This window comes from Paroedura picta, chromosome 7 (assembly GCF_049243985.1).
Source record: "Paroedura picta isolate Pp20150507F chromosome 7, Ppicta_v3.0, whole genome shotgun sequence".
Classification (NCBI taxonomy): Eukaryota; Metazoa; Chordata; class Lepidosauria; order Squamata; family Gekkonidae; genus Paroedura; species Paroedura picta.
The window spans coordinates 93,850,077-93,875,717 of record NC_135375.1 but is presented as its reverse complement, the minus strand read 5'-3'; the positions used below and the strand labels follow the sequence as shown (position 1 = coordinate 93,875,717).

The window sequence follows — 25,641 nt, the reverse complement described above, 5'->3', positions numbered from 1 at the left end:
GCAGCGGGCGGGCGGGTGCCGCCGCCGTGACACGGTGACTCTGTAAGCTGGCTCAGGCCCCCGCCAGCCCCTAGCGCCGCCCCTCGCCTCGACGACGACGACGACGGCAGCAGCAACAGCAGCAGTAGCGGCGACGGCGGGTCTTGCCGGCCGCTCTGGTCCCTGCTTCTCCTTCCTCCCTCCCTCCCCGCACGCTCGGCGGTAACAGCGCCGCCACGGCCGTCTCCTCCTCCTCCTCCTCCTCCTTCTCCGCCGCCGCCGCCGCCGCCTCACTAGCGCAGCCCAGCCTGCCTTTCTCTCCCCCCGCCCGCCGAGAGGAAGAGGAAATCGCGCAGCGGGACGGAGAGAAAGGAAAGAGCCGGCGGCGCTGAGGAGAGCGAAGACGCGGCCAGAGGGAGGCAGGCAGGCGGCCGGCCGGATGTTGGCTTCGCTCCCTCCTTCCCTCCCTCAGCGCCTGACGGGACCCCCTTGTTCGCCCTCTCAGGCGGGAGCTCAAGGGCCGGCTCCCCGAGCGGCTGACCCTCCCGTCCTTCGGCGCCTGGATTATAAAACTGATTATAAACTGCAGCGCCGTGAGGAAAGAGAGGCCCGTTCGAATTTACTCCCGAGTAAACATTGAGGGGCAGCAAGAGAAGGATCAGGCCACTGGGGGTCTCCTCTCAGATTTGGTTTCTGGTCTCTGCTTACTTTGCCTGGTGTGGAAACCCCGCTTCAGGCGTTAGAGGGTTTCTGCCTTAACAAACCTTCTTTCAAATCCTATTTCTTCCTTGGAAGGGGAGAGTGCAGCTGGGGAGGGGGCGTCCCCAGTATTTCATCACTGGGACGGCTTTCCCCCACAGTGTGATTTCTTTAAGCAAACTGTATAGCAGTGTCCTGGCCAGACGATCCCATTTTGCTGTAGAATGACTCCAGAACTGGTAAACCAGTCCTGCCCTGCATGTGGGAGCACGATTGGATTGTACCACAATATTGTGAGGCTCTACCAAGAAGTGCAAAAAGGGAAGAATTGAGGAGAAGAAGAGGACTTCCCCTGTCCCATCCAGGCAGCTGCAGCTGGAAAACTTCCTTGAACTTCCATCTCCCACGCAGGGTGGCCAACAACAGAGTTGGATTTTATGGACGGCTTTTTAAAAGCAATTTTAATGCATATATTGTAACTCCATGTTTGCATCAAATGAGAATAAATTATATTTATCTTTTGTTGTTGTTATATTTGGCAACCTTTTGATATTAACAGACTTCCAAAGTATTATTTGCAACTCAAGACATGCAAATTAGGAAGCTTGGGACTCAAAAGTAAATTATTTTGAGTCCCCTGGACCAAAACGTACATCCTGTAGAACGCCTCGTCTCCCTTCACTGTTAACTTGATAGCATAAGGGGTATGGATCCTAAGCCCATTGATTACTTATCTGACTCATGGATAATGCAAGATAAGGGTTGCCACAACTAGCATTCAAAAGTTGGAATTGCTATAATAGTGCCTTAACTATGCAATAGGTCAATACTATAAACGGAGGAACTAAAATATAACTGTAGTATATTGGAATGCTCATGACTGTGACCTGAGTCACCAAGTTTCACTCCAGAAAATTCATTTGAAGCGCAATTAATGCACTATAGGTATTATACTACCATAGCAACCTCAATTTTTACTCTTGCGTCTGAGAGCTGCATTGAACACAGGCTATTTAGGAAACAGTAACCTACAGGAACATTATTACCTATTTTTTGTGTGGGGGAAGGAAGCTGATTCCTTATATTGATTTTAACAGTACAGACAAATCCTAGAAAACAAACTGTTGGTAAATGTGTAAATCTGCAGCTTCTTTTGTGCCTGGAGATTGTTTTACACAAGAATTGATTGAAAATTTCAGTTATACTATCATGGATTTACAGTTTACCTCCCAGTTTTATACAATACTTCAGTTGGCAGGAAAGTGCTCATTCTAAACTTGAGAAAGCTACATTTTTCACTAGTTTGGTGCCAGCTTGGTGTAGTGGTTAGGAATGTGGACTTCTAATCTGGCACGCCGGGTTCGATTCTGCACTCCGCCACATGCAACCAGCTGGGTGACCTTGGGCTCACTACAGCACTGAGAAAGCTGTTCTGACCGAGCAGTGATATCAGGGCTCTCTCACCCCCACTCCCTTCATAGGGTGTCTGTTGTGGGGAGATGAAAGGGAAGGCAACTGTAAGCTGCTTTCAGCCTCCTTCGAGTAGAGAAAAGCAGCATATAAGAACCAACTCTTCCTCTCCTTCAAGAAATATGACACTATCCTAGACCCACCTTCTCTAGTTGGGGTCCTCACAGGAATGCCTTGGAGGCAGCTTGGGCTGAGGCAGCTGCACTAGTTACCAGTTGCAGCCCAGATAAAGTTCAAGGTTCTGGTGTTAACCTTTAGGGCCATCTGTGGTCTGGGCCCCACATATTTGAGGAACTGCCTATTTCCTTTTGCCCCTTGCTCTGTGGGTAAAAATCTGTTGGAGGTTCTGGCCCAAGGGAGGTTTGCCTGGCTTCGACCAGTGCCAGGGCCTTTTCAGTCCTGGCGCTGACCTGAATGTAATGAGCTCCCGGGAGAGCTGAGGGCCTTGATGGAACTTTCTTGGTTCTACAGGGCCTGTAAAATGGAGCTCTTCCGCATTAGTTAAGATGCCTGTAGAGCCGGGCAGGGGTGTTATCTGGTTTTATGATTTGTATGGGGATTTTATTTTGGGGTATTGATGCTACCTTCCACAAGTCATTCTGTGTGAGTGGTGGGCAACATATTGAATAATGAATAATAAAAGACCTTTGTACAGGATTAACAGTTGGGATGTTGCCTGTTGCTTTACCGCTGAAATTGTTTTAGTTTATCTACTTTATGTGAATGTTGTAATAAAATTCTTTCTTTCTTTCTTTCTTTCTTTCTTTCTTTCTTTCTTTCTTTCTTTCTTTCTTTCTTTCTTTCTTTCTTTCTTTCTTTCTTTCTTTGGAGTTGCTAAATAGTTCAAAATAAATAAATGTATCTGTGACTTTTTCTTGTTGGTGGTGCTTGATAAAATAACACATTTTTCCTTAGTTATTTGCCCTACTTAAAATGTCCCAGCAAATATCTATTATGTTTTGCAAATTTTCAGGGAAAGACTAAATTAGCTACTAATCCCACAAAAAAATGGTTAATATTACTTTTTTCTTTCTTTGGAAATTCTAGTGAATGTGACCAGAATTATTTATAAATTAATAACCCACTATTCCAAAAAATTATGAACACAGTTTGCTGGAGCCATATTAACCAAATGTTTATTGTTCAACTTCAGAAATATGTGTTTAGCAATATTACCCAATCTTGCAAAACAATCTGATATATTCTTCTACCATGATTTCATATTAATGGATCCCTTTGTAATCAATGAGGTTGTCAAGGTGGTGCCTGTAGATTTGCCAGAACTATGACTGATCTCCAAGTGACAGAGAACAGTTCCCCTGAAGAAAATGGCATTGAAGGTCAGCTGTATGCTAGTATACCTTGCTGAAGCTCCTCCCTCCCCCAGGCTCCACCCCCAAATTTCCCGGAATTTACTAAACCAAAATTGGCAATTCCATTGAAAACACGATTTAACAATTCCTATTTAAAAACATGCTTCACTGAGAATGGAAAGATTAATTCCTAAATCATGCTTTCATAAAATCACATTACTTTTTCTTGACCACCAAGTTTGGAAAAGGCAACTGTAACAAAATAATATTTATTTCTGTTCATTCCTTGTTTATTTCTGGGCAATTCCAATCCTATTCAATGGGATTTGCATCTACTTAAAGCATGTTTAGGATGGGAGAATTAAAACAGTGGCAAAATCGACTAGTACTATAATTCTAAAAACGCTTTTCCACGAGTAAGCCTCAATAGACCCAAGTAGAATTTTGAATAGACTTGCCTAGAATTGCTCTTTGAACTGCCCCAGTATCATGTTTCCATTCTTACTATCCTTTTCCAAATCTATTACTATACCAGTCTCGGGTTTCTTCTTGATTCTTGCTACTTTCTTCTATATTGTCAATTTCCTCTTACTTCTGCCTACTTTCTGTATTTCATGTTCCCCTATATCACATCTAACTGAGCTATGAAATTTTTCTTGCATTTCTTTCAGATATCCTTTTCAGTTTCTTCCTTCTTCTTCAAAAGTGCCTGTTGTTTTCTCTCCAATGGTTTTTGGCTGAGTTTCCTAACCATAGAGGTTAGGTTTCCTAACCATAGAGTTTCCTAACCACAAGGCAGCCATCTTCTCAAGGCAGCCATCTTCTCAAAGGGCACTTTGGCTTCAATGCTATTGAAAAACAACAAAAATGGTAGCCATCTTTACTAGTGGAAATCCTACCTATTTGAAAGTGGTTGCCATGTTTATTAAGGGCAGTTATGTGGCTTCAGAACCATTGATAATATGAAGTGATATACCTGTAAAGTTTACAATATAATATGAAAAATAGCAAATAATTAAAATGGTGCAAGTAAGATTTTTTACTTTTAATTCATACAATTAACTCGATCACAAGACTGGATTAATAACTAACAATATTCTATTGAAATGCTTATGTACTAAGCAAAACTAATAAGACACAACAGAACACCAGATTCTGTACAACCAACTACAAAATGGAACATAATTGCAGATACGTTGAACTATTTTCTCAGTATAGGGATGGCATATGTTTAAGGCGCTATTTTAATATATGGTGATTCAGGATGCTGCTATTGATTTTACTCCCATAAAATCAGAAATAAAGTTCAGCAGCAATTACTGCCATCAAATATATATTAAACTATTCAGATATTTTTGGCTCTTAAATAATGCAGGAGTTTCCTATTCCAGCATTTCATTCCTCTTTCATTTTTTCTTATTTGATTCCATCCAGACCAGAACAGAATGTCAATGAAACAGCTAAACCTCTCAAGACTGCATCCAATACTTTGTGCATTCAGTCATTTAATGAGATTATTGTTCACTGGCAGCAATGTTACAAAAGCCATAGAACATTCACGCTGCTACATTCACATGCAAAAAAGTAAGATTTCCGTAGGAGTTACTCAGCAGCAAGTGGCTTATACTGTTCATACACAATGTAAGGTAACTTTGTAAATAAATGTTTTTATGTCTATATTGTAGTTTATATTGTTGCTGCTGCTGCTGTATTTATTATCCATCATCACCTGTGGGACTCAGGGAAGATTACAATGACAGTAAAAAGATATTTTTGTATTTTTTTGTATTACTATTTTGAATGTGTATCGTTCTTTATGAATGGGGGGTGGGTGGGAGCCTACCTTTTCCCGGGAGTGGGGAACCTCACCTGTTGTAGGTTGGGCGTGGAATTTTGGGCTTATATTGATCAGTGTATTGCCTATCAAATTAGTTTCAGCAAGAATAATAATGAGCTTCATATCGCGACCTCAGTGAACTGCCCAGTAAGTTAATTGAGAAAGTTGACAGGGATCTGACGCCTGGTGCCTTTATTGAGAAGAAAACGGCCACATGCTGCCTCAAGTATAAGTCAGGCTGGTTTTGGCCCAGGAGGGAGATAAAGTTTTTCAAAGTAATGTGGGAATGAACCAGTTCTTCTTGACCCCAATTGCAGGCTCTGTAGTGAGCCAAGGTTCTCATAGAAGGGGGAAACGAATGATGCTCGACGTTGACATAGCTCTTCAGTACATGGCAAACGCTTCATACTGCAATGCTTCATACAACCAAGTAAGTTACATCGATGTTACTATTCTGATTACAGACAGGAGAGGCTGGCCACTTTAACAGAGCTCAGGTTATTTAAGACGTATGCTTAGTCACAACCATTCGGGTCTTTACTGAGCACTCTGGATGTTTCAGGGTTCGTTCCAGAGAGTGACTTCCACTTTGAATGGCAGCTTAGAGCAGGGTTCTTGACAGATTCACGTTTTGTTTGTGTTTAGTACAACTGGGGCCCTGTGTCTCCATGCAGTTATGGGGAGCAACCCAGGCTTTGAAGCAGTGATGGAGAGGGGATGCGAGGTGAAGCATGAGAGATGATAAATTACCTATTTTCTCATGGATGGATTCCGTTTGGATTCAAAGCAAGAATCTCACTTTGGTTCTCAAGCAAAGGCATTTCTGAGTGACCAAGTTCAGAATTTCCATGAAGTTTTATGTGCTCGCTGTGCCTCCTTCCTCTCCAAGCAGATCTAAACGATTTTGTTGTTTCCTGTGGAGAACTGTGAGCGATCTCCCTGGCTACCAGAGTGTGAATGTTTCAAAGCAGGTGTACATTAAAGCAACACCAGACGGCTGCAACTCCTCTGAGAAAACAGGTATCAAATGTGAGACCCACTTTACATAAGCATGTATATCGCCCCAGTTCTTTTGCGAGACCTGACAACTGAATATGCAACGCAACGTTACCGATGTGCACTATGTCGTGATGCAATGCAAACATCATCTTGATGGTGTATAATCGATGATGGCTCATATGCATGTGTGAATCACCACTTCTGCTTCAAATAGATGCCCACACTGGAAAAAAGAATATCGCTGCACCTCTGGCAAACTCAGTTTTAGAACATTTGCAGAATTGAATGAGATACAATTTTTTGCACATATTTCTCCCGCTGTGTTTGAATGACCTGGGGAACAAAGATTTCCAGGCATTAGACAGCCAGCTCTGAAAACAGGGACCAAGACTCACCCATGGTTGCTTCCGCCTCAAACAGTCCCACAGGGCTCACAAGACGGAACTCTCCTGCCAGGCCGACGGTTGTGGCCTGAAATGGCAACAAAGCCTGCTGGCCTCCCTGTCAGAACCAAACTAAATTCCAAACAAAGGGTTATATTGTATGACCCCCCTCATGATGCAGAGGGTTGGGCAATCTCGTTTCTGGTTCTTGTGCTTTTAACATTTTAAAAAACTAATTTATTTAAACATCTATTTTTGTATTGTAATTTTAGAGATGTCCATTTTACTTATTGTTGTAATATGCTCTGAGTCCTTGGAGAGAGGGGGGGGGGATAAATGTAAATATAAACTAGGGGCCATACCTGTTGCATTCAGGAATATGAGCACTAGATTGGGGTGGGGGGAAAGAACTTTGCAGACAGCCTCCCCCTCCCCTCAGGACCTGGGAAGGCTGCAGGCAGCTATTACGGAACTCACTGGTAGAGGTAGCTCTCACACAGCAGGGATCTGCAGCTTCTGAGCCTCAGAGGAAAGTGGAAGGAGGGGGTGGTCAGGGGTGGCTGCTGGATAGACAGGCAAGCCGGTTGGAGAAGGAGGCACTCAGGGGTGGGACAGCTGCCCTCAGTGGGTGTTAAGTGCTGAGTGGCACTTAAGCCATGAGACACGGTCCTCTTCCAAGCCCTTAACAGAAATATTAAGTGGAACAGATAAATACATGGCCTTTTGCGTCCTAGTCCTTCAGATGTTCTAACATGATATATAGTTTATAGCAGAGATGCCAAGGGAGCCTCTAAAAAACCCTGGTGTAGCCCTGAGCCTTATGTGTTCACAACCCTGAGTGACATAAACATGTGACTCTGGCTTATATTGAATCAGACCACTGGCACAGCTAGCTCAGTATTGCCAGCTCTTGTTGGCAGCAGCTCGTCAGAGCTTCAGGCAGAGAACGGTGGCTTCCCAATACCTTCCATCAGAGAAGCTTTAACTGAAAATGTCAGGAATTTAACATGGGGTCGTTTATATGCCAAGGCACCGAGGCAGAGCCATTACCGTGAGATGCTTCAAAGAAGCTGAAACACGAGATGCACATTTGATCCTTGGTACAAGTGTGTATACTTTTATTACAAATTACTGATGGCATTAGTCGGGTATAATAATAACACAGTCAGTGCTGCATAGCTGTTCTAACAGGCCACCGCATTCTCTCCTTGCAGCAACTTCAAATTAAGTGACCCCGGCAGAGCCGCTGCACACGAAGATCGCCGCGATCCGACTCAAATCCATTTGGTTTCTTACCTGCTCTGATGAGAACAGGGGCCACCGCGTGAAGGGAGCAGAGTTAGGGAATAAAATTAGCTTTAATAGCATTCTTCATATATACTGTTCAGAAACCATTTGTTTATTTGGTACAATTCAAGTCATTACCAAGTTTGAAACAAACAAACACACACACAGTGCTTTGGGCCACCGCACAGCCTGTGTGTATAGCAGCAGGTACCAGGGGTCAGCTTGTTAGGCCAAATGCTTTGGGCTCTCGGTGTGGTTAGAAGCAATACCTCTGCGGTAATGAATAGCTACACCGTATTCAGGAAGAGGGTAGTCGACGTCGGTTAAAGTCACCTGCCTAGCTCTCCCCACTCTCATAGCTTAATACACCACAGGGCTAAACAGGCCCACTCCTGCCCCTCACTGCTCTGCAGTCTCGATCGGCACGTCCTGTTCCTCACTGGGGCTGTGTTTACTCTTCAGGGATCTTCCTATGTATTTCCAGTATTGCTTCCGTATGATGTCTTTTTCTTTAGCCAGGATTTCGCACAACTGAAGAAAGGGGGTGGGTGGGCGGGGAACAATGACAAAAATATCCAAGGTTAAAAAAGAAATAGATTGGCATAGTCCTATTATTTATTCGTTAACTCAGCTCAGACCCAATGCAAAACCATGGTTTAGTCCAGGGGTAGTCAAACTGCGGCCCTCCAGATGTCCATGGACTACAATTCCCACGAGCCCCTGCCAGCAAATGCTGGCAGGGGCTTGTGGGAATTGTAGTCCATGGACATCTGGAGAGCCGCAGTTTGACTACCCCTGGTTTAGTCTAATGACTGTTACGTTTCTGAAAACGGGATCCGACTGACAGATGACAAGGTTGGAAACGGTGATCCACAGGCGCAAGAGATCGAAATCTTTCCTGTGCTTCCCTGAACCTTGGTAAGTCCTTGGAGAAAGTGATTCCTAGAGCCACAGAACCCACGTAGACTAGCAGCCATGTGACTCAGCTGGCTGCAGTGAGTGACAGGAAGGAAGAGAAATGGCCCCCTTCTGCTACTTCTGGCAACATCTTGTGCTGACAGCTAGGTTTAAACCACTCTCTCAGATCCTTGTTTGCCTCCGTGAATGCTGGTTGCCCGAGAGCCCAGGGGGAGGGGGGGGAGAATAAACCAGGACTCTATCATTCACGCCATAATTAAGACGAACCGTGGCTAATGATCCAAATTTGAACCATGGTTTCTGATTCTGGCTGGACAGAATTAATCGTATTAGTGCAGCAACCTGCTTTCAGTCACACCGGCCACAGATACTGTAATTAAGCCTCGTGCTGTGTGTCAGCTGCCAATTTAACATGGGGCTTCCATGAAGCAAAATGAGCAGGTTTCGTGAGCCTGCAATCTGAATAATGATGGAAAGAGAAACAATGGAGAGGAAAGGCAGGGGGTACAGACGGGATGTACAAATGTCTCAGCCACATTTTTTAGGGATGCAATCTGCACAATTTTAAGTGGAGTCCTCTGCAGGTTTCACTGGAGAAAGCATATCCCGTAACCTCAGAAATGCTGCTGCAATCGATGGCCCTGGAAGGATTTCCCAAATGGGTGAGAGCTAATTAATTTTTAACATAGTTTTAAACTGTCTTAAACATTTATCTGGTAATATGACCATATAGGGTCATGCTGATCCACCCCCCAATGGCCAATACAGACATTCAACTTTTTTTAAGGAACTGGGAAAACTTGGTTTGAATCCCCATTTTCTATGGGTGTTCGACTGAGCCCGTCACACGCACGCTCAACCTGACCGACCTTGCAGGGTTGTTGTGAGCATGAAATGAATGAGAGGGAAATTAGCCACCTTGGGGCCCCATAAGGGAGAAGGGCGGGGGTACAAATTAATTAGGCACATAAAAATGGAGGCCGGTGCAGTTTCAAGAGAAGCAAAGTAATGTATTCATTCTTCAGTGGCAATCTTCGGAGTGCTAAATAAAACATTACAGGAGTTTGTTAACACATAAAGAGTTTCCCTCCTTTGAACAGGGGTTCTCCCCTTCTTTGAGCATTAAGCAGTTCAATCTGGCCCTTGGGATTTGGCCTAGCGAGGGGAATGAACAAACCATAAGCACTAAAAGTAAGTTCTCCAGATAGGCTTAAGAAGCATAAGCCTGGCCTTTTAAGGGGCACTAATAAATACACACCATATCCCAACCCTTCCTGTCTAAGTGATGCTTGATGGACTACAATTTATAGCCAAGGCTCTAAACTGGACATTTTTGTTGCCAAAACAACAGAAGCAGCAAACACAGTGACAAATCTAAGCAGTGAGCGTTAGGTAGCACCTTTGCACATTTTGCCACCCACATGTTATGAAAGAGACGGTTTTGGCTGAAAGCCATTAATATTGGACATGAAGACAGATCAGATGCAGCGTCTGCATAGAACAGAACGTTGCGAGGCAAACAGAAAATGTTCGCCACCTCAAATTAAGCGCCCCCAAAATCACAAACATATTTTAATTGAGACCAACGTGGAACTTGAACCATTTGATAAACAGCGCAGAGGAAATTATGAGCAAAACATCCGCATTTCAAGGAAACACCAGAAGCTGGATAACTAAGTAACCGAGGGAAATTATTTAGAAGTTTTCTAAGCTGCCTTTCCAGAAAATCTGCCTGATGTGGCTGGTGAAGGAACACATAACAAGGAAAAAAAACAACACTATAATGAACTATTAAAAAGTCACACCATATAAAAATAACATAAAACACTAAGCAGCTTAAAATGAATCTCTGAATACTTATGCCAAAAGCAGACTAACAAAACAATGTAAAAAGATGTATTAAAAGTCTGGGTAAGAAAAGAAATGGTTTGGCCCGAGCCATGTGAGAGGGTGGTATACAGATCCTATAATAATAATGATGGTGATAATAATAAAATAAAAATAAAAGAGAGTACAATAAGCTCTAGGACCATTTACGCACTGAAGGTTTCATGCCCGGGGGGAGTGGAATAGGCTGCCTAAGGAGTTCAGCAGCGGAATAGGCTGCCTAAGGAGGTGGTGAGCTCCCTCTCACTGGCAGTCTTCAAGCAAAGGTTGGATAAACATTTTTCTTGGATGCTTTGGGCTGATCCTGCGTTGAGCAGGGGGTTGGACTAGATGGCCTGTATGGCCCCTTCCAACTGTATGATTCCATGATTCTATGCCAGGCTGCAGGCTGGAGTTTTAGTCACGGCAGGTTGCCCCACCTCTTCCTGCACCCACATAGGGGAGCATTTGGCCTGGTGCACTTCATCTGCCCCCATTCTGTGCTCCTGACAGGGGGGGGGGCAGTGAAGTTCCCAGTGCATAAACGGTCTAGATCAGGAGTAGTCAACCTGTGGTCCTCCAGATGTCCATGGACTACAGTTCCAATGAGCCCCTGCCAGCATGTAGTCCATGGACATCTGGAGGACCACAGGTTGACTACCCCTGGTCTAGATGAGCATCAAGGGAAAAAGTATTCCACAGATGAGGTGCCACCACTGAAAAAGCCATGAGAATGACAACTCCCAGTTTCTACTCTATTGCACAGAATCAGCTTCCTTAATTTTTATTTACTGACTATTGTGCAAATGTTCAGACTATGCGAGACAATTTTAAAAATCGCCTTCCCTTGAATCTGTCGCAATGAGTTCAAAGCTGGTGCAACTGTTTGCACCGCTGAACATTCAACAGCAGACTGCCTGCTTTCTCCATTTCCACAACCAAAGTTTACAGGAAGAGAGAGGTTTCTTCTGCTGCCAGTTGCCACGCAGGCTACAAACGGCAGCAGGCCAGCTAAACAAAGCGTGGGGCTTAAAAAAAAAAAAAAAAAGGCTTTACACTTACCTCTAATGCTTTGTTGAGTGTTTCTTCCTTGTTTTCACACTGGTTATCTAGCATGTCTTCATATATGTCCACCAGGAAGGCAATCAGGTAGGGGGAGCTGTGGCTCGGCTGCAAGTCCAACAGCTGTTTCAGGAGACCGGGGTATTTCGATAAACCACGATCCTGCAGAACCCTGATGCAAGAAGACACTGCTGTGTATTTGGGTGCAAAGGTCACAGCCTACCCCACAACACCCCTACACCTTACACCTGTTCCTATAGAAGTCAGAGATCTTCAGAAATCTCAGATAAACGATAAACTGCCAGCTATTAATCATTTGTTAGCAAAGCATACCATCAGGATTCATCCTACAGAACTCAAAGACATTCTCATTCAGGAATCACTTGTGAAATGACAGCCTTCTTGCAATACGCTTCCTACAGTGTTTTACTGATTCAACCTGATACATTTGGGGACTTCCCTGCTGTGATGTACAGCCCTAGAGCATTGCAGCTTTGTGCCAAATATCACACCCTGCTCTTTGCTTGCTGGTTGTGCTGGCGGCACTAACTCTCCACTGCCGACAAGCCTCAGAGTCTCACCCTTTCAAATAATTCCAAGCACTCTCGTTGTGAGGAACCATCTTGATCATTTCCAGGGTATACCTGAAAAGGAGAGGAAATAAAAGCATTCGACAAAGGGAAGAGTAGAAACAAAGCTGTGTTAAAATATGTGCTGAAGTGGTGACTTCCAAGAGGGAAAGGCAGGGCTCACCTTCTGGGAAAAGGACTTCACGTCCCCTATTTCTTTTGTTTATAGTGGACAAAGGTTCTTTTTATGAGGAGAAAAAGAACTGTTTCCTAGACTGGAACAGCACACAGACCCTCAGATAGCAGCTAACAAAAAAAATGTTCTCAAGACGCCAAATGCCCACATGGGATGCTCGAAAAGCATCCCCCCCACCCCAGCGGAATCAACTTTTATGCATTTTCCTGCACTATCTCGTGCTGTATAGTATGTCTCCACCCTGAGGGGGTTTACAATCTAAAATCTGGGACCAAAAAAAACATCAAAGGAAGGTTAGCTGAGTTTGAGACAAGGGGGAACAGGCAAAGAGAATACCTCCATTCCAGTCATATACATTTGTGTTTTGCCTGAGCAGGGGAAGAAAACATACCTCTAACAAAGAAACGTTTAGGATACTCAGAGCGAAAAGAAAGCAATACAGCAGTGTATTCTTGATGTACCAGTGGCCAGAAGATCCTCAACGTGTTCCCTTCCTCAACTTGGGTTGAAAGGAAGCTGGAAAGATTTCTACTTACTGGACTTCTCTCTCTAGGACAGCAGGGTCATCGTATCCAGTCGTGTTGGAAATGACAAAATATCTTTGGTTCCAGACTGAGTTGTTGCGGACGTCCTCTTTCAGAAGCTTTTCAACGTACTTCAGCTCATCATCCCACAGTTTAAATTCCTGAGGAAAAAAAAAAGTAAGGGGGGTGGGGGTTCTACAGAGGAAGTCTGCCAAAGAAAATGGCTTCAATTATCTCTTGGGGAAGCAGCTCTAGACCGAGGGGCGAAATCAGCAAAGGTTTCTAGATGAGTAAAACTACGTTGTGGACAGACAAGTCAGCCTTTATAATTTGGAAATGCAAACCAGAGAAGTAACAGTACGCTTACTGATGTGCACGGAACAGGATCTCACATGCAGAATCTAGGAGTCCGTGTCTTGTGAGGGGATAATTTGAGTTTACTTATGATTTGTTTTTCAAAAAATGAGGCAATGCGATCAAGAATGAAACCAGAATCCAGGTTCATTCCTGCAGTCAAGTGCAAACAACACTGTAATGGGGTAGAAATGTATCGCTTTTCTGTCTCAGCAGGCAGAGAGGAGGACAACCCCACAGAGAGAAGCCACTCCTGATAACAGCCTTGGCTCTGGCTGTCACCCGATTTATTTCTGCAGGTATGGAGAGCAAGGTTTGGGAATGGGATCTGTCCGCTGGTGTGCTGACCTTCAATGAAAGAGAGTCACGTCCACGAAGGAGAACTTGCATATTGCGATCTCTTGCAATACATAAGACCATCCCCCTGTGGATACCCATCTAAGGATAAGGTGGACGCTTCTTTAGTAACCGCAAGAACAAAAAAATACCTGAATGACCCACTGCCTGTGTTGCCAAGCGTGGTAGTTCTTGGCATCCTGGTTAAGAATGTCCGCAATGAATTCAAGCTCCCGGGACGAATCCTTCAGCCATTCCACCAACACCCGTCTGTGGTGCCTGTCAACCGAGAAACCACAGTGTATGTCAAACAGCACCCATCCAGTGAGTTCTACTGCTAAGGTTGGGGGTTTTGGGGGGGGTTGGTTTGTTAAAGCGCCATGTTGGGTGGTATTCCCCAGGGGGGAAAAATACAACGGGATGACACTTGACTGAGGGAATGAGGCCACCAGGCTGGCTTGCAATTGTACATCGTACAAGTTGAATCCATTGAGTTGATACCAAACCATACGGCAGTTCCCTCTGCTGCAGTTCAGCTGTGTTCACTCGTTCAGGCCATCATCTGATGCCACTGCCAACACGGAAGTGTGGCACAACCAAGTAGAAATGGCAAAAGAAAGCCAAGGACGTTCAAGCTGCCTTTTAAAGGGTTAATTTCTGGCAGGGTCTGTGTATCTGTGTACTTGAGGGAAAGCCTAAGAAGGGGTGGGGTTGAACACTCGCAAAAGAGGGTGCTAAAGAAAAGGATCAATAAAAACAGAATAGAATTGGAGGGGGCATTCTATTATTACATTACATTATATTATTATTATTATTAAAATGTATAGCCTGCCAGTCCCAGGCAAGCTGGCTTGTGGTGGGGAACATCACAAAAACCCCAAAGTAACCCTCCCTAAAATAAAACAGAAATTATCTTACACCAGCAGCAAACCCCCCCCCCCCATGGACTTCTGGCACCTCGTATCTCGGGGGAATAGATGGCAAGGGAGTAGGCTGTTGTTCTTGCTGTTTTGGGAGGGCCCTAGATCTAACTGCCTTAGCCTCAGCCAATGACCTGGCGGGAGAACTCCATCTTGCAGGCCTTGCAGAACTGTGAAAGCTCCAGAAGGGCCCTCAGCTCTCTAAGGAGCTCATTCCACCAGGTCAAGGCCAAGTGTACCTCCCACATGCCAGGGATCACCAAGTTTGCACCCATAGAACAAAGAGCCCTGAAGGGGGCATAGGGAAGTAGGTGGGCACAGACAGCGAATGGCCTTAAAGGTCAATATCAGAACCTTGAACCTGATCCAGGCCGCAACCAGCAACCAATGCAGCTGCCTCAGCACTGGCTGGATGTTCTGGTGGAGGGATGTCCCTCCAAGATGTTCCTGTGAGGACCCTAGCAGCTGCATTCTGTACCAACTGCAATTTCCGGATCAGGGACAAGGGAAGGCCCATGTAGAGCAAGTGGCAGAACTGAATCCTGGTGGTGACCATTGCATGGATCACCGTGGCCAGGTGATACGAGGACAGATAGGGCACTAGTAGCCACGCCTGATGCTAAAGAGTTCATGAGAACAATCAAGGGCAAGTTGGTGAGGATTTTTAGGAAAGGACCAAACTTTGGTGGCTAGAGGGGAACAGTCTTCTGAGGAAAGAAGAATTCCTAGCCCAGGTGCTAAAGGAGCATGAGCTTAGATGGAGAAATTGTTTCGATGAAGGACCTTTCTCTAGCCCAGAGGGAAATTTTATATATCTGAGGGGGAAAAAGTGTTCCAGACTTAGTTCTACCACAAGGGATTACTTCAAGGCTTTGAAGTTTTCCCACAGTAATAAAGTACATCTCACTCTTTAAAACCTAGCACTCCAGCAGTTGGAGGAAATCATTTTGATGTGATGTACATTGTAAATAACAAAGCCTGTACGACACTTGATTATTATTCTGAATCTTTATTTATTTAAAAACACTGAGGAGTTTAATAAAGTTCTGGTTCGTAAGGTTAACCTCTCAGGATCGAATCTCTGAGATAAAATTATACACCTAAGTGAGTTCATTATGTTATAAGGGATCTGAGTGGGACAATATCAAAAAAACAACTTAAAACAAAATATGTCCAGCAAGAAGAAAATAAGAAAACGCGAGAGCTTCCAAATTATTTGGGAAACACACAATTTTCTTTCTGGTCCCCCTAACCCTTACATGTAGTCATCATAGCACGCAGTGAACATGTATGTGTGAACCACACCTTTTCCATATGTTATTATTAACTTCCTGCCTCAATGAGATGCAATAGGGATGCAATAGCATTGGGCCAAGGACATTTTGGTGCACTGGATCTTGGTATTCTTAATGCACTTACTAATGCTCCATTATAACGGTTCCTGTATGGCAGGTTTCATGGGCCCACATCTATGTTGCTGTCCATTTAAAGGCTTCTGGTTTCCCACTCATGACCCCTTGCAAAATGTAACAGGTGCATGATGGCAAATCATGCATGATGGCAAATCAACAAGCCACTTGCATTCTTCTGAAACATTCATGTCACCTGGGCCTGGTTGAACTCCTGAGCAGGGATCTGTATGTATGTGTGTATTGCATACATACACTGTATGTAATCACGTGGCCTCCCTAGTTCAGAGATGAACGAGCAGGAGGGCGTTCATCGGCCAGGAAAATAATTGGTGCTGAGCAACAGAATCAAGCTTTACCAGACTTGATAATTCTTTGGCTGATCTTCAATGATAGCTGTGATGTAACTGAGTTCCTCATACAGATCTTTCTTCAAGGACTGCAGAAGAATCCTACGGAAATGCCTGCCAAAAAAAAAGAAATTACAAGCCAATCTAAACTTGGGCCATGGTTCTTCTCCACAAATACTGGTAGAGAATAATACAACCAATTACTACGAGTGAGTCATACATTATAGGGGCAAAATTTTAGAAACAAGTCCAATGCTTATGAATGGAATGGATCCTAAAAGATCCTAGAAAAGTGTTTGGAAGCTGCTCGGGGACTCCTTTGGGAAGTGAAAAGTGGGGTAAAAAACGCCAGCTCTTCTAGGGGAGATCAGGGCAGATCTCGGAAGATAAGCAGGGTTGGCTGTGGTTAGTATTTGGGTGCCACATCTGCTGTGACTCAATGGCAAAAAAAAGGGGGGGGGAAGGTGGGCCCAATGCTTTGAACTGTGCCTTGAACCAAACCTGCCAAAAGCACAACTCTTCAACGGCACACCTTATGTGGTTCCCAGTAGCCACCTCCAGACATGAGTATAGCTCATGTACCAGACCTTTGTCAAAGACAGTGATGCATCAAACACACTGTGGTTTTTCATCCAAGATTAATCCCACGGCATGTTTCATGGTGCCCACGACTCACACATACAGTGTGAACTTAGCAAGAGAAAGTTCTGCTCTCTTACACCTAGCCTTACCTCTTTGAGTATAATGTCATTATTTACCTGTTTCCTTGTACAAAACAAAGAGACTCTTAAGAACCCGGTTCCACCTTAAGGGATCTCCCAATGCTACCGAAGTCAAGGCAAAAATGGAAAATCTCAATTTTCCTTAATAACCTCAGGATAATATCTATGAGTGCCCACCTCACTCCCCAGCAAGAGTCGTTGTTCTGAGGAGTTCCTGATTCTTTTAAACAATTCCTCAACAGTTCCAGAAAGCTACAGTTATCACAAAAGCAATAAAAAGCATTAAAAGATAAACATCGCTGCCTACCATACAGTGTAATTTGCAGCATTGAGCTCAATGGCATCCCCCGTCAGCTTGAAAGCTCTTTCGCTCCTTTCGTCGTGCTGCAGGACGGCTCGGAAGTAGTCGTACACGTCTCTAACTGGACAGAGATAAAGGGGGTCAGGCCCATAGCTCTTTGGCCTCCCTTAGTCCCCCCCCCCGACCCTGACAATTCAACACAAAGCACTATAGCCAAAGTCCTTCACGACTCTTCTGCCTTGGGCCCTGGGACATCCCTCGTAGAACCCCTCTCCTCTTTCCTCGGACTCTTCCACCTCTAACACCAACAACTTCCTTGCCTTCTCTTGACACCCCATCACCTCTTTTTGGCTCTGTTTGCTGCTGTATTCTCTGTGGTAGAACTTCTGCTTCTTGTGCAGGAGATGCCAGATTTGATCCCTGACATTTCTAGTTAAAAGGATCAGGTCATAGGAGATGCTGAAAAATCTCTACTTAAGAGAACCACTGGCAGTCAGAGCAGACGATAATGGCCTGAGAGAGACCGTCTGACTCAGCATAAAGCAGCTTCAGATGTTCAAGCCCCTCCCTGAAGACTGGAGAGGCTGACACGGCAGAGTGGTTAGAGTGAGTGAGAACTGGGAGTGAGTTTAATTCCTGCTCAGCCACGGAAGCTTGTCAGGTGACCCTGGGCCTGTGCCACTATCTCAGCCTAATTTATCCCCAAAGGCTTTAGAGGTGGAGGAAAACAATGCAAAGTCACTTTGGGTCCCGATCAAGGAGAAAAGCAAGAAAAAAGTTTTTAAAGTAAAAATAAAAATAAAGCTCAACTTTCTGGCTATGCCTACCGACTGGCCTTTTAGTTCTCCATCCCCAGCTGAAGTGAAGCCTACATATGTGCAACCACACATGTTCATACTTCTTCCTCTCTTTGCCTCCTTCCTGTCTCTCCTTCTGTTGAACCACATTCTGACAGTTCCCTTTAGGGCAAGAAGACTCTGGAAAGCATGGTGGGCACTGGAGGAAGCACCAACGTCAAGAAAAGTGCTTGGCAGGGAAGCTTCAAGAGGGGCCTCCCCCTTTATTGTTTCCCCCTGCATATGAGACACCTGGGGCTCGGTGTGGCTGCTGCTGGCTTGCTCCCACAACATCACACATCAGTGTGACATCCTCCGAGTTGTCAGGTCTTTCTGTTGAGAACGTGGGTGCAGACACCTCTGACCTCAAGCACCCACAGACTATTTTAATTTTCCATACCTGACGCCTTGCCACTCTTTTTTAAATAAGTGGTGAAAAGGTAAACAATCTTTCATCACCACACCTTTTGGCTAAGAGCAAATATGGTCCTCTTCCAAGCCCTGAGACATCACCCTCCTCTGTTTTATGTCAGCTCCACTTCCAGACTCTTACAACACTCCCAATTATTTTCTTCTTTTGAGAGGAATATCTACTGTGGTTATGCATGTAGGTGAGAGAGCCCTATAATAAGATTCCACCACCACCCCACTGCTGTAAAAGAACTCCTGGAAACAATCAGAGCCCACCCAATTCGCCACAGCCTTTGTCTACGGCCACTTTTCATATCCGTTCCTACTTGTTGGGCATCTCACTAGTTGATTGAAGTGGTCCTCAGCAGCTTACATTTCTCACTATATATAATCTGAACCACTGGGTTTGGCCCATCATCTTGAGGCACTGGCTCGATGTCAGCCCATTCCTTTCTGTCCCTGCAAAGATATAATCCACAACAAAAAAGGGCATGAAAAACTGAGAAGCCTCAAAGCAGCATGCATTTCAAAGGTTTTCACCAACAGCCAGGTTCAGTGTCACACAAGACCCCCTAAGCGGCAGGCAATGTCCACGGGTACTTACAGCTGTATAAAGAGAGTCTCATGAGACCCCAAAGCATACAGCTGCTTGGGACCATGGCAATTCCTGCCATCGCACTAGCCCTCAGTTATTGGGGGGGGGGGACACTGCTGACCCATTCAGATGCAAAAACATGCACTTCAGGTTCACTCAGATCTACCTCCATTCCATCAACATGCATAAGCAACCCAACAAGGTTGCCAACTTTCAGGTGGTGGCTGGAGATCCCCATCTATGACAACTAATCCCCAGGCAACATAAATCAATCCAGCTGGAGAAAATGACCACTTTGGAAGGCGGACTCTGTGACAAACCCCCCACTGAAGACCCTTCCCTCCCTAAAAACCACCCTCTTCAGGTTCCACTCTCAAAATCTTCAGGTATTTCCCAACCCAGAGCTGGCAACCCTACAACCCAACCACGATGACATGGGAGGGAAACTGGTGGGGCTCCAGCATGAACAAGCCATGTTTACCATTCCTACTTCATCCAAAGAAGAGCATCAGGGCAAAATCCCAACACTGATGTATAATACTAACACCGGAGGGAATCTGTGTTGGTCTGCACTAGAACAGGTAGGCTGGAGTCCAGTAACACTGTAGAGACCACAGGATTCTCAGGGCACAACCTTTCCGGAGCCAAAACACCCTGCATCAAATACAGCAGAATACACCAGTGCTTGGCCATACTGTGGCTCTCCAGATGTCCGTGGACTACAATTCCCATGAGTCTCTGCCAGCATCATGTTGGCAGGGGCTCATGGTCATTGTAGTCCACGGACATCTAGAGAGCCGCCGTTCCCTCTAAGACGGGCCAGGCGGCAGCTCTCCCTACCTGTACAGTACGTAGCCGCTGGGCTCCGGCGGGAAGCCCAACTCCAGCTCGCTGTCCCCGGCGGCCTCGGCGGCTGTCTCCAGGTGAGGAGCGCAGGGCTCCGGATCCGCCATCCCGGCCTCGTCCGCCATCATCGCCACGGCCTGCCTCCCATCCCGGAAGGAAGGCGGCGCCAGAGGCCGCCCTGGGACGACGCTAGGGGGGGAAGGACTCTCCCGACGCACACATCATAGAGGCGAGGCGGACGCCCAGAGCGCCTCCGCGGCGGAAACCGAGACGTGCCACGCCGGAAAGGGGGAGGGGTATGGGTAGAGCGGCCTTGACGATAGAGAGGGAAAAGAGAGACTCTTCCTTCATCGGAGCGGAGGACTTGGTGGCCGTTTCTTCTTGTTCTTGCTCAATGCGGGCGCATTAGAGAGGAGGCTTCACGATAGAGACGCGGGGGCAGAGCGGCGTCCTGTTGGAGGTCAAGACTGTCTTTTAACAATAGTTCAGTGGCGTCGTAAAAAAGCGACTGCTTTTAATTTAATGAATAAAACTTTGTGGTCTTAAAGGTGCCATTTATTTATTTATTGCAGCGCGGCTCGTGGCGGTTTACAATAATAAAAATATAAAAACCATTAAAAACCCCAATGCAATTTGGTACGGTCAGTATAGTCTGAGCTCCAATTTGGGCTCCAAATTTGTCCCACCTTTAATCCAGGTAGATTCAGGGAGTGAGCCATGTTTGTCTGAAGCAGCAGAACAAAGAATCCAGGGGTATACTTTAAGGCAAACCCAGTTTTATTCAAGGCATGAGCTTTTGTGTGCAAGATACCTGACGAAATGTGGTTGCACATGAAAGTTTATATTTCAAAGATGTCACTGGGATCAAAATTTGTTCCACATTCAATCCAGGTATATTCAGGTGGGTAGCTGTGTTGGTCTGAAGCAGCAGAACAAAGTTGGGAGTCCAGTGGCAAGATTCCAGGTATAAGTGTTTGTTTGCAAGCATACTTCTTTCGATACAAGGAAATTACCAGTCCATACATATAGGTAGAGAGAGATCAGTAATGGCGGGGTCTCCATTAATTACTCTCGGCATTCCAAAATTAAGGATACATCTGCCCACCACTCTTCAATCTTGATATATTTATTTCCATCACTATGTTTCCCCACTGAATTAAACCCAAACAAATCGTAACCATATAACGGTTTGCTGTTCCTGTTTGGTACTTGAATCTGTTAAACGTCATTATGCTATATGCTAATTATCTGATCACCCTCTACCTAGATGTTGTTGATATGGTTAGATGTGGTCATCTCAGGATGGGTAACAAAACAGTTGATAAAGCAATGTTTTATATAAAATATATACATATTTTAGGCTTTAAAGTCTAGTTTAACATCACCTCCTCTTTACAGTTTTAATCTGACTGATGACAGGGGCGGGGGAGCTGGGCAGATTATTTGGCCGGATGGGTTAAGCATGGAGGCCAGCATCTTCTTGAAGTTAATTTCCACTTATCTTAAAAGTGCCACTGAACCCCAACTTTATTCCACATTTAATCCAGCATGAATTTTTGTGGGGCAGAGCTCATTTCTTCAGGAGCCTCTGAATACATCGGCTCTAACTCAGGAAAGCTCATGCTGGAATAAATACGGTTAATCTTTGAGGAACCACTGAACTCTGTTTAATTGTGCTACGTTAGACTAACAAGGCAACTCTCTGAACATGTTAGTTTCGAACCGGATGTTCATGCCGTTAGCTAGAGTTAGCCCAGATTGTGTGTTTTCGAATACCTACCATGGCTGACTTTTTGGGCAGCTTTTGCTCAAGAAGTAGTATTCTCAATAGTGTTCTAAAGAGACTCACGGTCCCTGTTGTGGATCTTAGAAACTTTACAAATGAGGCCATACTCATGCAATCAATGTAAACATTGAGATAGAACAGACATGTATATTCTTTGGTGAACTAATTTCACAGCGCAATCAGGGAGGGGGGGATGGGGACAGGGACTGAAAGCACTCAGTTGGCCAACTGACCTTTGTGTCAGTAATGTGTCCAAGAAACACCAGCATAAGGGCCAGTTATAATTGCACAGGCCCCCAGTGCTGCTCCGTTGCTCTTGGGTGCTAGTGGAGGGCTATAGTAGCCACCCGTTGGTGCAATTGAGATGTAGGCTCCTCTACCGGTGTGGTTGTGGGTTGTTTGGAGGGCATGGCCAGAGCTAATTGGCTCTGTGAGCCTTTTCAGCATGGGAATGTCCCCAGTCAGAGTTATGCCAACAAAAAACATTGTGTGACCCACAGGCACCAATTGACCTGAAAGCCCAAGTCGTCCCTCTGACCCATTATGCACGGGGGAAATAACACACATTCGGGGTGGAATGGCGGCGACTAAAATCACCAATAACGCACGGAGCCGACTGCAACCGGCCGCAGCTTCGGTACATGCAGCCGAAAAAGCCATGTCAGTGAAACACGGAAGAAAGCGCAGCTTCCGGGTGACCGGGGCGCAACCAGAAGCGGCGCCCGGATCGCCGCGTGCATAATCGGTTACTCTGGGTTTTGCCGCCGCTGTGCCCCGCCCCGTGCATAACCGGTGTGCGTCGCGTCTTCCCCCTCCACGTTTTCCATGTGACCCGAAATCGCCGTTTCGGCGGCCGCGCATAATGGGCCTCTGACACTGCAGCCTCGCTAGTTAGGGTTGGAGGAGATCAGGATGCCAGCTACAGGATCGGTCAATCACCTCCCTCCCCAAAGGTGGCCAAGCCCCCATCCTCAGTACCTAATCATGCTCCCTACTCTATAAGAACCTCAGTCAGGACATCTTAAAACACAGTTCTTAGGGTGTGCAGCATGACACTCCATCTTATAGCTCCGTGCTATGCAGACTTAGATCAAGCAGCAAGGCAGTTGTGGGGTGAGAAAAGCGCAGAGCAGGCACTTAGCACTTAGAGGAGAGCCAAATCCATACTCGGTGGCTCACCTGTCCTAACATATGCCCCTCCTTTGAAGGATCAACCCAAAGGAGCAACCTTTTATATTTCAACGGCTGAGTACGCCCTTCTCTTTTCACCATTCCTTCTGTCATCCCAATTACTTCTGTTTTCTGCTTTGCTGACAAGTCATGTAAGGAAGTCAAGCCTTGCTTTAAACTCTGCCAATTGGTCAGCGTTATGTGTATGAAGAAGAGGAAGTATGTTTAGTTTCTAACATATTATTTCTGAATTATAAACAACAACTGGCTTCTCATTTATTTTCTGTGACCAACACAGCCTAAATCTCTCTCTCTCTTTTTTGAAACGTCTAAAGTCCTTCTCCAATATTGAAGGCGCATGTTTATTCAGTGATCAATAGACAGACAGAGGGATAGATGGATGGACAGATTAGAAAGATAACATTTTAAAACAGAGGCTGGATAGCCATCTGACAGAGGCTGATTCTGTGAAGGTTCATGGGGGTGGCAGGTTACAGTGGATGAGCGATAGGGTTGTGAGTGTCCTACATAGTGCAGGGGGTTGGACTAGATGATCCACGATGTCCCTTCCAACTCTATTCTATGATTTTGTGCTTTTTAAAGTGGGTATGATTGGCATGCTGGCATAGAACAGGGTTCAAACTGCCACTCTAGCCATGCAGATAGATTCAAATAAGTAGTCATGCTGGTTTGAAGTAGCACAATAAAATCAGAGTCCAGTAGCTGGTTTGGCAGGGAGTTATCATGTGGCTGTGTTTGGGTGCTGTGACACAGTTTACTAATGTAACAGGATTAACTTTTGCTTATATATTCCTACTGTTATGATGGTCAGTTCTTAGTCTGACAAAGAGTCCTTGCACTTGAAAGCTCATGCCTTGAATAAATCTTTGTTGGTCTTAAAGGTGCTACTGGACTCTGATTTTATCTAGCTGTGCAGTTCATCTGACAGAGAGGCTGATTCTGTGAAGGTTATTGGACTATTGTTGATCTCACCTTCCTTACAGGGTTGTCCTGTGAATAAAATGGAGAGGGGAGAACCATGTACTGCAGCATGTGAGCTCTTTGCGGGATGGGCTGTATATTAAAAAAAAACCCCGTAAAATATAAAATATAAAGAATAGCTGTTTCAGTTTAGATTTTAAACACTGGTTCTGAAATAGCTCCATACTTTTACCTCAGACATGGAGATATCAAAGAACCATATTCAAAGCCACCTTTTAGTGAGAAAAAGGATGGAATAATATCAATAATCACAACAACAATAAAAATAACCACAAGTAACATGTGTGAAGAATTCTTTCTGTCCTTTTTTTTTTTGCAGCAACTTGAAAGTACAGAATCTCTTCTGTCAAGAAGGCCCTCATTACAGTGCCCTGCATGTGCTGCTCATCTCTCGAATAGGGCTGAATTACTAAAAACTGGCTAAACTTGAACTGCCATAGCTGAGAGCAGCATTGAATCCGCTCCTATGCATTTTAAGAGCAGGGAACAAAATCCGGGCATTGCCAACAGAACACAGTGCCACCTGGTGGCCAAACTGTAGCCTGCATTCCATTGGATTTCCCCTCAAGCAGTTCTATGGAAAGGAAGCATAAACATGTTTTAAATACAGAAACAGAGAAATTGGTAAGTTCAGTGACTTTGAGCTAAAGTGGGGATTTGAACACAAACTCCCAAATCCTAGCCACATTACCACACCACTGTGCCTGTACACACCGCTTCTAGTGTTTTTTTTTTTCTGGTTGCTGAACTTCGTTGAGTTTTTTTTTTAATCATGTATTTTATATGTTGCGTTACTGTTTCCTAGTATTTTAAATATAAACTTGCCTTGGACTTTGGGTAGGCGGGGTAAAAAACATTTTAAATGAAGAGATGCTCAACATCATTATTACATGAAATTTGCAGTTAATCTTAGTTAAATCCGGACAGACCTTGCAAATTCGTGTCCCCACCCTCGTATGTATGTATGTATGTATGTATGTATGTATGTATGTATGTATGTATGTATGTATGTATGTATGTATGTATGTATGTATGTATGTATGTATGCATGCATGCATGCATGCATGTATGTATCGATCTCTCTGTCGTACTGATGGAGTCCTTCCCAAATTGGCAATTCTCCTTAGCATAATGCAGCAGTAATCCCGCCTGGCTACAGACCAGCGGCTTTAATGCACTCTTAAAATGAGATGCCAGAAATAATTCTAGAGACTCTTCAATTTATTTAAATTATAACGGGGGTGGGGGCGGTTCGGGGGGCGCTGAGATCTCCTCGTTCGGGACTTCCAGGAAGCCACGGTTTCAAAACATTGACGGACCTATTAACGTAATGAACCGAACTTTTAAATAAACAAACAAATAAACGAATGAATAAATAAATAAATCTGGAAAAAGACAGGGGAGAGAAAAAAACTCCTACTCCCGGCCTCTGCGCCGCTTTCCCCAAACGGGACATTTGAAATCCCGGAGGATGGATCAACATCACTCGCCGCTCCCAGAT

The 25,641-nt window shown here is 44.9% G+C and overlaps 1 protein-coding gene and 1 long non-coding RNA gene across 2 annotated transcripts in view; one reads left to right on the top strand and one right to left on the bottom strand.

The window, feature by feature from the left end:
* The window catches only part of LOC143841300 (uncharacterized), a 34,558-nt gene extending 28,221 nt beyond the window's left edge, over positions 1 to 6,337 (top strand). The window contains exons 2-3 of the long non-coding RNA XR_013232659.1: positions 4,896 to 5,102; positions 6,191 to 6,337. This is a non-coding gene — a long non-coding RNA (uncharacterized LOC143841300). The remainder of the gene's footprint in view (positions 1 to 4,895; positions 5,103 to 6,190) is intronic.
* A 1,432-nt stretch (positions 6,338 to 7,769) lies between these two features.
* Positions 7,770 to 20,379, bottom strand: FNTA (farnesyltransferase, CAAX box, subunit alpha). Its single transcript, XM_077345434.1, has 9 exons — positions 20,177 to 20,379; positions 19,115 to 19,200; positions 17,501 to 17,615; positions 16,481 to 16,585; positions 13,945 to 14,071; positions 13,115 to 13,263; positions 12,395 to 12,457; positions 11,814 to 11,985; positions 7,770 to 8,498 (listed from the first exon to the last, which is right to left on the bottom strand). The coding sequence occupies exons 1-9, from the start codon at positions 20,308 to 20,310 to the stop codon at positions 8,367 to 8,369; spliced, it is 1,083 nt and encodes a 360-aa protein (XP_077201549.1). The 5' UTR covers positions 20,311 to 20,379; the 3' UTR covers positions 7,770 to 8,366.
* Positions 20,380 to 25,641: the final 5,262 nt, after the last annotated feature.